This window comes from Opisthocomus hoazin, chromosome 10 (genome assembly GCF_030867145.1).
Source record: "Opisthocomus hoazin isolate bOpiHoa1 chromosome 10, bOpiHoa1.hap1, whole genome shotgun sequence".
Classification (NCBI taxonomy): Eukaryota; Metazoa; Chordata; class Aves; order Opisthocomiformes; family Opisthocomidae; genus Opisthocomus; species Opisthocomus hoazin.
This window is the reverse complement of record NC_134423.1, coordinates 14,604,937-14,620,645: the sequence shown is the minus strand read 5'-3', so window position 1 is coordinate 14,620,645 and position 15,709 is coordinate 14,604,937. Positions and strand designations below refer to the sequence as shown.

General features: G+C 50.7%; 1 protein-coding gene and 1 non-coding gene across 2 annotated transcripts; one reads left to right on the top strand and one right to left on the bottom strand.

Moving 5' to 3' along the window:
- The first annotated feature begins 8,210 nt into the window (after positions 1 to 8,210).
- On the top strand, positions 8,211 to 8,282 carry TRNAQ-CUG (transfer RNA glutamine (anticodon CUG)). Its single transcript has one exon. It is a non-coding gene; the product is annotated as a tRNA-Gln (tRNA).
- Positions 8,283 to 11,706: 3,424 nt separating this feature from the next.
- Positions 11,707 to 14,792, bottom strand: LOC142362532 (uncharacterized). Its single transcript, XM_075431296.1, has 3 exons — positions 14,665 to 14,792; positions 14,206 to 14,389; positions 11,707 to 13,206 (listed from the first exon to the last, which is right to left on the bottom strand). The coding sequence occupies exons 1-3, from the start codon at positions 14,790 to 14,792 to the stop codon at positions 12,283 to 12,285; spliced, it is 1,236 nt and encodes a 411-aa protein (XP_075287411.1). The 3' UTR covers positions 11,707 to 12,282.
- Positions 14,793 to 15,709: the final 917 nt, after the last annotated feature.

Below are 15,709 nucleotides of genomic sequence, written 5' to 3'. Positions count from 1 at the left end.
GGAAGCTGAGAGAGTTTAAAAGCATGGAAGAGGCTGGACCACAGTTTTTGGCCTGGCTAGGCACCACTGCATTTATACGTGTAGATATGGGCTGAGATTCCAGGTGTCCATTGTGGCAACTCCTCACTTCAGTTTGCGTCTTGAGCATTTGTTTTATGTCAAACACTGATAAGATGTTATCTTTCATTGCCTGGGGGATATGAATCGAGCGCAGTACCGAACTTTGGTCACCGGGTGGCAGCAGCGAGCTCTTGGACATGGCACCACCGTGCATGAACGCCACCAGAGCCGCAGCATCGCACTTTGGTCACTGGGTGGCAGCAGCGAGCCCTGCGGCACGCGCTCTCGAGGCGCGGCCGCACCGCACGGAACCGGCCACAGAACGACCCTCCGTCCCGCGCAGCGGGGGCTGTGGCGGGACCAAGGACAACGCCTCGCCGCACGTGCCCGAGAGCGCTGAGGCTGCCCGGCAGCCGAGTACCTGAAAACGACACCTCCCGGCATGCCTTGGCCAGCGCGGCTCGGCCGCCCGGCAGGCGGCAGCCTACACTTGCCGGCATGCCCCGGGGAGCAGCGCGGCCGGCCGCCAGCGCCGCGCCGCGGCACTACCGCTCCCGGCACGCCGCGGGAGCTGCGAGCCTCGGCTTGCGGGGACACCGTGCCCGAAACGGCGCCGTACCCCCGCCGCTCCTCGCCTCCCACACGGACCCCGCTCGGCAGGTACCCCCGCCCGCCTCGGGGCTTTCCCCGGGACCCGCCGCTCCATCGAGCGCCCCGCGCTCAGCTTCTCCTTCGCTGCAGCCGCAGCCCGGCCACGGCTCCGCTCCTCCCTCGGCTGGCACCGGCCCCTCCACGGCCACCCGGGGCACGGCAGCACCGGGCCCTCCACCGGCAGAGGGAGGGGCCGTCGCCATCAGCCCCGCTGCCCGCACCGGGGGCTCCCCCGGCCCCGGCCCGCGGCTGGAGCCCACGCTGCCGTCACTGGGCAAACACAAAGACCCCCTGAAGCCGTCTGGCCATTTCAGCAAGCAGGCATCCCGTGCCTCCAGCGCTGCAATAAAGTATGGCTGCCTTTTAACACTACATTGGTGTTACGAGGTTTTATTCCCGGATTTTCAGTGACAGTACCACAAATTCCAATGTATCTTTGAAAGCTTCTGAGCTTTTCCTCAGTTCTAAAGTGCAGCCTGCACAGAACCTCAAGGGACTACCTGAAAACTCTGCAGACCCCTTTTCCCCAGGTTCCTTTTCCCCATCAGTTCCGTACACTGTCAGGTCTCTATATTTAAGCTGGGTAAAGTCACAAAGCATTCCCTGTAAAGTTCTTCTCTACAGGCCAGTTCCACTTGTATTACTTCAAGTGATGTGCTGCTGCATCTTCCTTCTCCGGAGCTCTGCAGAGCAGCTTTCCTCTATTTCTTTCAGGCCCATTCCCTTTGCAACTTTTTTGTACCATATGCATACAAAATACAGTCTGAAGTAAAGCATTTACCCACAGCTTTACACATTTCCAAGTGCAGGTGAGATACTTCCACTCTTGGAGCAGGTACTGTGCAAAACTGCTCTGCACATGGAAACCCACTCCAATTCCCCTTAAAGAACACATCAGGCTTGTTTTTTACAGAGACAATTTCAAAGTGTGGAATCAGGCTAAATACATACAGGTTGAGAGCCAGGCTACACAGAGGAGAGAAAAACTAGGTGAAATGGTATCATCTGGATTCACAAATTCTCCGTCCCTGATGAGGAATTCCCATAGCCCATTGGGCTGTTTTCCATTTCTTTTTCCCTGTGTGAAGCTGGGTTTCTTGGGCCCCCTGGCTCAAGCCAGCTGTGCTCACACCCTGGGAAGGAAAATGTCCCAAACTCTTCCCCAGCCTCCTGCAGGACCAGGACAGAGGCCATATATCTCTGGTACCCTAACTGGGTAGCCCAGACGTCCTCCACAGGACCCTTCTAACCTTCATTATTCTGGGGTGCAGTTAGTCTTATGGGCCCTTGACCAGTAACCAAAAGGTGATGCCTTGGAACTCAGCAACAGCACTAGTTTGCACAGAAACACCTGTTGTTTCAGGAATGGTGATAAAGTGCGTGGAAATGACCTTGAGGAAAGCAGCACATTGGGATGAATGAGGCTATAAGCTCTTGTATCCCCGGCATGCCTGAAACCGGGGCATCGTGTCCACTGAATTCCGCAGCAGAGTGACTCATCTTTGCCTGGAGTTCAGGATTTTTCCCAACTCTTCCACATCATGATGACTCCAGATGCTCTGGGAGACTGATCTGATGTTCGTTTGAAATTTGAAATGCCTGAAATGGGTCACTCCATCACTGACCAAGGAAAAAGAGCTGTAAACTGAGAACAGATTACTTGAGAGAGACTTCCCTGACCCTCTGGTCTGCTCTTTGTCATTATGAATCTGCCTTCATTCTCTAGGCTCAAGGGCAGAAAAGACAGGCTGTGATAGAGCCTGATGAGCATAAGCAAGGTCCTCGTGGCCCTTGCTCCAGCCCACAATGGTCCTGCCTTGTCGTTGAGTTTTACCAGATCTCTGGATATGTCTCTTTTCCTACTATCTCTTGCAAGCCTACAATGACATGCTGGGAGACAGCTGTGTCCCAGGGTGTGGCAGCACTCCACAATAAGTTACGGCAGTCACAAAGCAAGCAAAAGCAAGCAGAAGCACTTTATTTGTTAATCATAACATTTTTATATCCCCTTGTTCCCCACCCCCAGAGTCTCACTGGTGAGGGTCTTACGGCATGCGGCTCTTTTGTTCTTCTGATTGGTCATCATGTGTCCATTCACTCGACCTTCACGTTTATCAAAGAGCTGGATTTTCCCATCCTGTTTCTTTGTTCCTTTCGTGCTTTTCAACCACAGGTGCACAAAATAATTAACTCAAATATATGGCTCTAATCCATCAAGATTGTCAAGGCCACCCACGGCCTAGCCAATTCCCACACCAGGGCTATCCTGGTTATGTGCATTGAAAGCACTAGAGAGCTCACTCAAGCTGAATTTCACCATGAATGCCCATCAAGCTCTACATGAAAAGATGATGTAATGAACGTGATCCATGCGATGGAAAGCAACTTAAAATCTCTGCACAGCTAGCCTGAGACCTCTGAGCATATAGGTCTTGGCAGGCCTGCACACAAATTAGTTACATGAATGTTAGACTATTTACAGCTGGAGCAAAACATTTCAGAAGAGGCAAGGAATTAGCCACCTCAGAGGCTTCAGCAAGCACCAGCTCCTAGGGGCTTATATGGTTTAAGAGCAAGAAATGTTTGTGAACCCCCAGGGCTCTGGGACACAACATAAAAGCCTGTGCTGCTCCAGGCTCTGCACCCTCCTCTCCTGCCTCCTTTTCTGGGAGGAACGAGGTAAGCCAGAATCCACTCCATCTCTCCCTGTGTGCTGAACTGCTGTCGTGGTGGCTACTCAGGTTGGTATTTGGGCTGCCTCAGCTTGGCCCTGATGTGGAGAAGTTGAAGGGCTGTCACCTCTCCCTTTTGGCATAGGTGGTTGGAGAGAGCTGGGAAGAGGGTTGTTCATTCAAGCAGATGGAGACCAGTGGGGTTCAGCTGCAGGGAGATCTGCCCACCAGCATCTGCATGTACATTAGATGGATTCTAATCAAATGCCCAAGTCCATCCAGTGCCTTCATGCAGAGATGTTTGTTCTGAAGATGGGATATGCTCAGTCTTTCCACAGGCACTTTAAATCCACTGTGCTGTGTCCTATCCCAAAAGTGGGTCAGCCTTCCTGTGCCGTGCAACTCGGAGGGCACGATGACAGTTGTGGGACCTGTAGGCACCATGTGTGTTTTCAAGATATGATTTCTGAGACTCCTATCCAACCCAGCCTATTTGTGCTGGCATAATTGCATCAATTTTCATTCATGCTATTGTACTGGGAAATGTAGGAGGGGGTCCTGGTGGAATCCACAGATAGTTAGGGATATCTTTGCTCCCAGTCTTTCAAATCTTACATTAAGAATGAGATGGCATGGCTGTTGTGTGTGTTTAGGAAGCGCAGCTGCAGGCCTTCTCTGGACAGGGAGCTAAAAATCTCCCTGAAGTGGTATCAGAGCACCAAAGAGCCTCAGAAATAAACAATAAACAAAATAATATGACAAAAGGTCATGGCGCTTCACTGTTTCATTGTTGTTGTGGGAATAAACTCCAGGCTATGGGTATGGAGTAGAAAGAAAAGCACTGCTTTTCATGTCTGGATGTAGGCAGTGTGACTGCAAGACGAGGTTAGCATGGGCATTTTGGTAGGGAACAGAGCATGTGCCGTCTCAACACCCGTCTTCATAACTTCACCTTCTTGTAGCATTGCTGATGACGTAGTGGGAGTCTCTAAATACTGTGCTGATGTAAACCCCACATACAACCCCACCATCCAGACTGGGTTTTGACTGTCATCGGAGAAAAGAACATCGTCTTTTTTCTTTAAGCAACCCTTTAATGAGAGACTTGAGAAGCTCTGTCCTCTTGCAGTAGAGAGTCACATTGTGAAAGGCTCCTTCTGTTTCCTTGGGCCCACAAGCCGTCAGGTGCAAGGGAAGTGAGTGTGTCTCAGTTCTTAGTTACCAGATACATTGTTACACCCAGTTCCAGTAAACTTCAGGACGCGTTGCCAATGCTGGAGCATGGACAGGGTACATCAGTGTCTCCAGGGTGACTTCAGATCAGACAGACAGGTCTTTGAGCCACTAGCTAAACAATACACACCGGCCCACCACACACCCAAATTGCATAGCTGGCCTCATGAAGCACAGTCTGTCCCTTGACCACCATCTAGGCATTCTCAGTCTTAATCTATACCCTGCCACAGCAGCAGGCTTTTCTTGTCAGGTGCAGCCAGCAGCAGCAGCAGGACCAGATCTGGGCCAGGCCAAAAATGCCTCTCTCCTCCCTCCTGTACCAGCACTGCAGTGGAGAGTCAAGCCTGGAGCCCTCCCAACAGGCAGAAAGCATTGTTCTCAGTTGGTCTCTAAGCTTCAGGGAGATGAGGGTACCTGCTTGCAACCTCAGGGGAAAGCTGGGAATTTTTCGAGTAGGAGAGGCTGCCAGCAGAAGATGTTAGAAATCCTGGGGCCACGCTGATGAGACGTCTGTCTGCGTTGCCCAGGAATCAAAGCCGGGTCAGCTGCTTGGAAGGCAGCTATGCTCACTAGTATTCCACCAACCTACTTGTGGGCAGTGCTGCCTCCTGCTCCTCCAGATTAGAGTCTGGCCTCCCTCCTGCTCCTCCACTACCAAATCTCATCTGCCTCCTGCTCTTCCACCTCACAAACCGGCCTGTCTCCTGCTGCTCCACTTAACAGACTGACTGGCCTCCTCCGTCCAGCCATCCGCACACACGCTTCCTCGAGCTGCTCCTCCTGCTCACGTTCTTGACTTCAGCCACCTCCCACCCTCTCCCTGCATGCTGAGAAGCACTGCCAGATGCACTACTTCCACACTGACTCGGTAGCACCATTTTCCGGCTCCAGAACAAAAAGGGAATCGGAGCTGCTTTCAGCTAGTAATGAAAAGCATTGCTTTTTTTGGATCCTTCAATATTTTGGGCCATGCCCAGGAACTGAAGAATGCTTCCGGTGCTGAGAAAAACCTCAGAACTTACCTGCTCCTCCAAAACAAGCTCTCTCCTGTCTCCCTCCAAGTCATCCACACGTCTCATTTATTCTCCCTTTGACCCTCCTTAGCTGAAGGATGAGACGATGAGAGGTGTGTCTCTCCTGTCTCCTCCTCTTCTGGGAAAGATGTGGAAGTCGAAAAGGGTACATGGTGGTGATTGTGGCATCAGAAGACCATCTCCTGCATTCCCAGACCCTGATGGGTGGGATAGAAAAGAGCTGGAGCCTTCCCAGAGGAAGGGCACAGGTAAGAGGAAGGACAGGACAAGTGACCACAAGCACTGGTGCTGGCAGTGCCAAGGAGCATCAGGTAAAGCTCTGGGAGGTCCCAGCTGGGGTGCTGGGGGGAGAAGAGTGGCACAGTAAAAGCGTACTGGGCCTATAACCCTGAGGCTGATGGACTGAAACATAATTGGCTCTGAAAGAACATCTAATACAGAAATTTCTTCAATGCTCTTGCTGTCCCTTACTTGGAGAAAATAACAGCGCTAAATCTTTCATGCTCTGAGATAGCTGCCCTTTTACAATGATATTCAGACGGAAAGAGACGACAAATGTCAAGTATCTGGGCTTACATACCCTGTAAAACATGACCCAAACCAATCCTGTGGGAGCCCACACGGATGTCAGGAATCAGTGTAAAGAGTGGCTGATTGCCTTTGTGCAAGTAGACAAGTGGAGGTCAGGGCTATTTGTTCGGAAACTTGTGACAAAAGGGTGGCTGGTAGTGAATAGGCTTCTAGAGCACTGGTAGAAGTGCGGACAGCATACCGTGCAGCTGCTGTCCACGTGGCATTATGGAGAATGGACCCATCTGCAAAAAGGATTCTGTCTGGGGAATATCTGCAGAGGAGTATCTCGGATGTTGGGGCAGGGTGTCAGGGGTTGTTCTGTGACAAGAAGAGAGTCCTGTGGGTCTCCATCAGAAAGGGCAGGAAGTCATGATGCAGGGTTAAGGACAGAACAGCCAGGAAGAGAAATGTTGACTGCTGTTTGGGTTGGTTTTTGTACTTAGTCAACCACAAGCTGGAAATAGGCTGGGTTCTCCCTTTCAACAGAAAGGCTGTAACAGGGTGGGGAACAGCAACAGTCAAGGCATGACCCAGGGACAGACTATCAGCTTTTCAACCAAAAGAGCAGCAGCAGCGACTACCTGTTGGAGAGGTGGTAGATCTACAGTTACAGGATCTAATGCAGAGCTATACTAGGCTATGGGTCGATGTTTATTAGGACAAAGAGACCCAAGAAAAGTCAGAAGGGCACAGACTTTTGGCAAACCTGCCAGCATCAACCAAGCACAGAGCTGTTTTTTCTGCAGCTGAACAATTGAGCAAGGGGCTTGTTTGGTCAAGAGGAATGAGCAAAGCAACGATGCCACTTGAGAGTGACTCTTTAGAGACTGTGATTCTTTACAGATTTAATCGTACTCCAGTGAATCTTCAATAGTTGTGACTCCTCAGAAATTTAACCATACTCCAGTGACTGGGTATTTCTCATGCCTTCTCTGAATGCAACCTGCTATCTGGTATCTTAGGCTTGCACATGACAGCATGGCCTGTCTCATGGGTTCTGAAGTACCGGCTGCCAGCCCAGTGCTTCAGGCAGTCCACAGTACCAGGAGATTGTGTCCTCAGTGTCCTGGGATAAGTTTGAGGTCCAGTAGGCTGTGCCTGCCTGTGTTTCCTCTGATCGGACTACTGGGAGGAGGGGCCCTGCTCTTAACACACAGATTCAAACCTTGGCAGAAGGAGGAGAGCACCAGCGCAGCTTTTCCCCTCTGTGTGCATGTACCTTTCTTGGGCAGGCAGTGTGGTAGTCCCAGAGCATGAGGGAAAGTGCCCTCAGGCTTACAGAGAAATGTACCTGAGTATGGAGGAGCCTCTGGAGAGAAAACGCTGTTCTCACTGAGGAAGAGGCCACTTTGGGGCAGAAGGGGTCAGCGTGTCCTGGAAGAAAGCATGCGGACTGGAGGTCAGACAGGACTGCCCCAGCAGAGGAAGGCAGTCCAGGTTGTGCAAGTCATAGCAAGCTGCTTTGGGTCCTTCTGCCAGCTCTTCCCTCTGTTGAACCTCATTCCCTGCCTGCTCTCTTGGTACCTTCCTTCGGCAAGGTCATGAGCTCAGCTAGGACTGCAACCAAGAGTAAGATATCTGGTTGAAGGCTGCTTAGCATGAGCTACAAGGTGAGAAGCAGGAGAGGCAATAACTTACACAGGCAGATCGTCAGGCTGTCCAACATGGGGGGAAGGGAGGCAGGAGCAGAGACCACAAGTGCAAGCATCGAACCACCATTCATTCGCAGGGCCATGAACGTACACTGTAAGGTGAAATGTTGAAGAGGTTCTGCTGGAAACTTCATAACCAGGTCTAATCAGGAGAAAGCAAGATTCTAACAGCACTGGTCTTGTAAGAGACCATGCTAGGCTTGTGCAAAGAGCTCTGCCGCTCCCTTGAAAGGTTGTATGAGCCGAGTGTGCCCTATGGCCCTGAAGTAATGTTATACTCAGTGATGATGAGGAAGATGGAGACACTGCTGGTGGAAAACACATGCTCAGGAGGTCCCATGGTGTAATGGTAAGCACTCTGGACTCTGAATCCAGCGATCTGAGTTCAAGTCTCAGTGGGACCTCTACCTTTTGGCCCTCTCTTAGGGCTTTCTTCAGCATGCTTACCACTATAAGGACCTTGCTCTTAGGTCAACTGATTAATGCACTCCTATCTTCCTTACTTTCCTGTGCTCCCAGCCCTGGGACTGACATTAGTACCCCTTCTCCTGCCCTGTGCCCACCAAACTTCTGCAACTTTCCTGAGTGCTGGCCCCAGTCCCCTCTCTCCATTTCTCTGAGGCTTTTCTGTCTCTCTTTTACCAGCTTATTTAGTTTTGTTGCTCTGGTATCAATTCAGAGCTCTATTCACAACTGGAAATGTTCCATGATTGGGCTTATACTTCCTGACATGGGGGAGGGCAGGATCTCCCTTTTCCTTGCAGAGCAAATGGCTAACTGAGGGAGGAGCAAAACAAACCAGCAACAGTCTCCAGCTAAGTTGCACAAAATCTATAATGAGAAGGAGCAAGTGCAGTGGCACAGAACAGAGACCTAGAAACAAATCTGCAGGGTTCAGGGAAGTACAGAGAATGGCCTGTTTCCCATGGACAAGCTCCACACAAAGCACTTGCCTTTCCCCATGCTCCTCTACCTGGTGGCAATCCCAGCCCACCAAGAGCAGTCTCTAACTCCAGCACCCTCCTCCTGTCAGCAGGAAATTCAGCAAAGCAGAAGAGAACGAGCCCTTTCTCCAGGAGCTTAGTGCAAAGCAGAAGCAGAGGAGGCACAGCAAGGCCTGCAACACCGTGAGGAGCATCAGGCACAGGTACCTCCTGCCAGGTGGGATGAAGACACTCTGGCCATCTGCAAGCCATGGCCATCCTCCTGTGCTGCAGGGTCCCCATCTTCCTTCCTGTTCCAAAGCGGATGATCTGCCAGCTTCAGCAGTTCAGACTGCAGCGGGGGGGAGGCAGACACAGCCCTGAGCCACCCAGGCCAAGGGAGCCTCCAGAAGAGATGGGCACCCCGCCGGCGCTGAGGGAGCTCCCAACAGCAGCTGACAGAGAGGATCCCACGGCTGTGCTCTGAGGGAAAGAGGTGAGGATGGGACCCGGCAGGGTCACCACCACGGGGGAGGCCTGGATGGCCACCATCGAGTCAGCACAGCGGGTGACACAGGGAAGCTGCTTGCCAGTGGGGTTGGGCCAGAGGCATTGCAGGCACATGGAGACAAGGTCTGAAGGAAGACATCTCTCCATGAGACAGGCAAAGCTGATCTTGCTGACATAAACAACAGGTTTGATAGCTCACCTTAAGGCTGAATTTGAAGGACTGGGAGCATAGATGTGCCTATCTGCTGATTCCACCAGGAGCTCCTCCTACATTTCCCGTTACAATAGCGTGGATGAAGATTGATGCAATTATCCCAGCATAAATAGGCTGGGCTGAACAGAAATCACCTCTTAAAAAGACTGCACCTACAGCTCCCACGTCTACCATTGTGCCCTCGAGTTGCAACACAAAGGAAGGTTGATTCACTTTTGGAATATGACCCAGTGAGTTTAAAGTAGGGCCTGCTGTGACAGGATAAAGTCTAACAGCTTTAAACTAAAAGCAGCTTGATTCAGGCTAGATACAGGGAAGAAATTTTTTTATGAGGGTGCTAAAACACCAGAACAGGTTGCCGAGAGAGATGGTAGATGCCCTGTCCTTGGAAACATTCAAGACAGGTTGGACAGGGCATCTGAGCAACCTGATCTAGTTGAAGATGTCCCTGCTCATTGTAAGGGGGTTGAACTAGATGACCTTTAAAGGTCCCTTTAATCCCAAACTGTTCTATGATTCTGTGATTGTATCGCAGCTGTGGAAAGACTGATCATACCCCATCTCCCAAACAAACACTGCTGTGTTGAAGATGACACTGGATGCAGTTTGACCATTTGATTAGTGACCATTTGCTAAAGGTGGAAATTCTGGTGGGCAGACCTCCCTGCAGCTAAGCCCCATTGATCCCCTTCTGCTTGGAAAAACCCCCGTCTTCCCAGCTCTCCCCAGCCAGGACCGCCAAAACGGAAAGAGGTCACAACCTCCTTTTCTTTTTAAACATTTCTGTTGCGGGGCCAAGCTGAGGCAGCCTGAGTATCAACCTGAGTATCCACCATCACAGCAGTCCAGCCCACAGGGAGAGATGGAGCGGGCTCAGGTGTACCCTGTTCCTCAAGGAAAGGAGGCAAGAGAGGAGGATGCGGAGCCTGGAGCAGCGCAGGCTTTTATGTTCTATTCCCAGAGCTCTGCGGGGCCACAAACATTCCTGCCTCATGAAGCATCTGAACACCTAGTAGTTGCCGCTTGCCAAGGCTTTGCTGGTGATTAAGCCCCTGCCCCTCTCATCAGAAATGTCTTGCTCCTGCTGCATATCGTCTAACATTGATATGTCAAAATTGTATTCCAGTCTCCTAAGAACAATTGACTCAGGTCTCAGGCTAGCTGTGCAGAGATTTTAAGTGGCTTTCCAGCACAAGGACTGCATTTGGCACATCGCCTTTGTCATGGTGAGCTTGGCGAGCAGTCACAGTGAAATTCAGCTATGAGGAACACCTCAGGTCAGCTCTCAAGTGCTTTCAGTGCAGACACTCAGGCTAACCCTGAGAGACATCTCTTCCCTGCTGGTCATCGTAGGCTTGCATGGGGCAGTGGGATAAGAGACTCGCATCTCTAGGGATGTGGCAAAATCAATGGCAAGAAAGGAACATTGTGGGCTGGAGGCAAGCCCCTTGTGGGCAGGATTGATGGCCACAAGGACCTTGCTTATGCTCATCAGGCTCTGCCACAGCCTGTTTTTTCTGCCCACAAGCCCAGGGAACAAAGCCAGATTCATAACGACAGAGAGCAGACCAGAGGGTCAGGCAGGTCTCTTTCAAGTGACTTCTCCATAGGATTTCCATTGCCATGTCCCTTGATGACGTGACAGGGCCACCTGGTTCAGGGACGGCTCGGCGACCCACCCCTCGGCCGCTCGGGTCATCAGCACGCAGACACCAATGTGGTGGACGGCAAATGGCGTTTATTGATAAATAACACAGCGTTATATAGCCTAGGTTTACAGCATCATTTCCGTCTGCTTACTTCACGGGTTAAACGCTATTGGCTATTAGGAGGGGGGGGGACACACTACCTTTCCGTACAGCGCGACATCTTCAGACCGCCAAGCCTTAACTACCCACATTTCCCCCCTCCTTATGCTTAACTAAATAGGCTAATATCAAATATAAAGTTGTAATACTTAACTTAACTTAACTTGGTATTTAACTTAAGACTTAAAATTAAATATTATGTTAGACTTAACCTTAATTAATCTTAACTATAACTTAAAAATATAAATATTAAGATCTTACGATAACAAATATAAGGCGCCTTGAACAAATGCATTTGTAAATTAGCTAAAATATAATCTGAAATATATATAATATAATCTTAAAATATAATCTTAAAGTCTTAAAAATTCTATCGATATTCTTATTTTATATTTATTCTATATCTTACATTATATTTATAGTTTTAAAAAGTATATGCTATAAACCTGAAAAAGTATAAGGCACAGTAAACAGGTAAAAGTTGAGGTAACTTTTAGGATAACACTGGGTAGGTACGTTTTTAAAGCAGCTGACGGTGTTCTATGAACATAATGTTAACTTTCTCTAGCCGACTCTTGATGAACGACACGATTCCATTCAGTATACAGGGTCCAAAAATTAGTGCTATTACAATCATCGCGATTGGTCCTATCAAGGTGGATAGCAGGGTGGTTAACCATGGGATTAAACACTGCCAGAGATATGCATGGAGTAAGGCCTGTTTTGGAACAGATCCATTGAGCTCCTTTAGAGGGAATAACCCATTTTTCTTTGGTTTTTCCCACTGTGGACGAGACAGAACTACAGAACTTCCGTTTTTGTCCCCACACATTGCCTATACAGGTCCCAGATCCAGAAACATATTGCATGGTTGTCCTCCTTTTCTTCTCTCCCCAAGAACACTGAAGTGGTACGGATCGGGTGTCTAGGCTATATGTTGTGTTTACCCCTATAGCCTCATAAAAGGGGGTTTCACATCATAGCACAACCAACAGTGTGCAGTTAGTTTTGGGTTGGTTTGGTTCAAGGTGTCATAGGTAGCTCGCATTAGTTTCCATAAGGGAGGTTCCCTCGTCGCATCGAGGGAGGATATTACATCACTTTGGGTGGTCTCCAGGGGGCTAGCAGTTATCTGTGGTCCACTAACAATTGGATTGGGGCCAACTCCATGAGGAGGGTTTTTTATTATTTCCTCCTTCCTTATATGTATCAATCCACCTCGATCTTGTCCTGGTTCCCAATACCTAATTCCCCAAGTTCTTCCTGTTACCCATCTTGAGTCTTCTGGATGAATTACTTGGAGGATTATAGCGTCACAATTACTGTACCCTACAGATCCTCCAGACCAATCAAGTCGTGGATGTTTGCAACCTAGTGGTCCCCATGTTGTTGTTAAATATTTGTCTGGGATTGGGGGTGTCCAAGCGGAAGCGATAGTGACACAGTCCCAATATGTGCAATAATATTGATTAGGAGAATTACAATATCCCTTTCCTGGGTTAGATTGTGGACATAAGTAATAGGGCTGCTGGTTTAGGCAGGGCTGTATGGGTGCTAATTCACACAGGTGAGCAGCAAATCTAGGAGGTCCTGCTGTTATGACTTCCCTTACTACTCGACCATTTACAAGGTTCCGTAGGACCCACCTATATGGCTGATGGTGATGGTAACTTGATTCTGCTCGTCCTATAGTGACAAGCTCCAAGATTAGGATCACACAAAGGCATAGTAGCCCCCCTTTGTGGATGCTATTCTGCCGTTGTCTGGATTCTGTCCGTGAGGAGGTTTCAGGCTCGGACAGGACGTTTGCCGACTTGTCGTCTTCTTTTGTCGTCAGGGTGTGCGGGTTATGGGGGTGTCCGATGATCCGGTCCTGTGGACAAAAACTCACAGTTTTCATTAGTTTTATTCTGGCTAGTATGGTGCAAACAGCCACCTGGATCGGGGTTAGATGTTCTTCCTTCGCGACATGCTTAATCATGTCCGCCTCTACTACGTTTAAATCAGTTGCGAGCCACTCGTCCCCGCTGGTGTTCGAATCGGAGTCGGAACTCAAATGACTGGTCACTTCCGGCTTCCAGTACCTTTTTGCCGAGCTCCGGCCCCCTCCCCTATGGGCGGGCCGCTCCTCCCCCCCGGGCCCGCCCCGCGCTCCGCTCGGCGGGGTGCCCACCCCACAGGCGCACCTTTTGAAATGCACGCTCTGCTTGGCTCTCTGCCCCCCGCTCGCCCCCCTGTTCTCTTCCACCTCCCGCTTGATAACTTGTGCGCTTGATAACTTTTGCGCTTCCTCCCTGTTATCACCAAAGGAATTTTCATCCCGCCTTTCCCCTTTGGGCTCGGCGCCATCTTGGGGCGCATAGGGCGGTGGTGTAGCCCAGACTTCCTCAGACCCGGTTTTTGCCGCGGCGCTCCTAGCCTCCTCGGCTAACCCGCCCCAGAAGGATTTAGCCTGTTTCTCTCCCTCCGTAAGCGGGTCGGGGTCCGGGAGTTGAGGGGATATATCGCCCTCTTGCTGATCTTTAGGCTCAGCAGAGCCATTATCGTCTGGGGAGTGCAAAGTCTGTGTAGCTGCCCCGATTCCCAATTTTGGGGTAGCAAACAAACAGCTCCCTGCCACCTTCCAGGTCTCCTGCTCTTGTCTAGCTTTCTGCAGAGCCTGTACGACTTTCCCCCACGACTTAAGGTTTTTCCCACAACCCGAGGATATCATCTCCTCGGCTAACGCTTTAGTGCACTTATCCCACACCTCAGGGTGGAAAATATCCACCGGCTGGTCAATGACCCCGATATGCAAAAGTCTCGCAACTGCGAGCGTAAAATCTTTGGGCTTACAATCAATCCCCCAATGCTTATGTAATTGCGATACGACCTTCACAAGGGATTCCATCCTCCTTGCTAGTCCGGGAGCGTCCTCCCCGCCGGGCTGGTCCTGCCGCTCCGGCCGCCGTTCACCCGATTCCAGGCGAGTCTTTCCCGGGTTTCGGCACCACTTGTCGCCTTCGTTGGCGTGGCGACCTGGTTCAGGGACGGCTCGGCGACCCACCCCTCGGCCACTCGGGTCATCAGCACGCAGACACCAATGTGGTGGACGGCAAATGGCGTTTATTGATAAATAACACAGCGTTATATAGCCTAGGTTTACAGCATCATTTCCGTCTGCTTACTTCACGGGTTAAACGCTATTGGCTATTAGGAGAGGGGGGGGGACACTACCTTTCCGTACAGCGCGACATCTTCAGACCGCCAAGCCTTAACTACCCACAAGGGCCCTCATGTTTCTTCCAACCAGGGGTCCTGGCTCAGCTTGGCAAGTGGGTGCCAGGGATACCAGAGCTCATAGCCTCCTTCCTCCCAAAGTTCCGCCTTCTTCGAGGGTATTTTCACAGGTTTTATCACAATTCCCAAAGCAACTGGTGCTTCTATGCGATCTTGCGCTGCTGCCGCCTTCCAAGGCATTTCCTTCTGAAGGCTGCTCAAAGGCCCAAGTGACTCTGTGCAACTCTTGGCTAACCTCCTCCTCTGAGCAGACCAAACTTCCCAGCCACCTCAAGAAACTCCGAGCCTTGTCCCATCAACTTCTGAACACTGCCACGGTCAGAGAGCTCTTCCAGGGCTGCACTGCACCTGCTGTTACCTCTTTTCCCACAAAGACAGTTGACATTTCCCTTTTTTCTACTTGTGAGTGTTTCCTCTTGACCTTTTCCACCGCATCCTTTCCATAATCTCCTGTAGCTGGTGGGAGACAGCAGTTCCATCCCCTCCTCCTCAACTTACCTCCTCCCTGCCAGGCTCCACAAACACCGAGCCCTCAGCTTCATGTGCTCCAGCCCTTACAGTGTGCCTGGTCCTCTGCCAGTACCTTCCCCATGAGAGATCATCATCACGTCTCTTGTCCCTGGGGACCAAAAATGGGCCACCCGTGAGGAGGGGCTTGAGGCCTGGACCCAGCCTACCAGACAAGCGTTCTCCCAACTGAGCTTCCTAGGCCCAAAACTAGGTGACCTGTTGAACACAGTGAGGATGCCACCTCAGGTGAGCAGATCTCAGGGCTACAGGGTCAGTTCAGGAGATGGACCAGAAGTAAACACCAGGATTAGGAGTGAAGGCTCCATGCAGCATTTAAAGTGAAAGCTTTGCTGGAACAGACTTTCCCTCCTCCTCCCAGCCCTTCTGCCCAGAAGTTGTTCCTAGTCACTGAAAGTGAAACACAGAGCAGCTGGTGTTCCCTGCATGCACCCAGCTCTTGTGCTCTCCTGGGCACCATGGAGCACGCTCAGGCCTCTTGGCTCATGCAGATCAAACCCAGAACTAGGTGGGTTTTACCACCCAGATGAAACAACTGAGCTCGTAATAAGAAAGAGAAGTGGGCATCC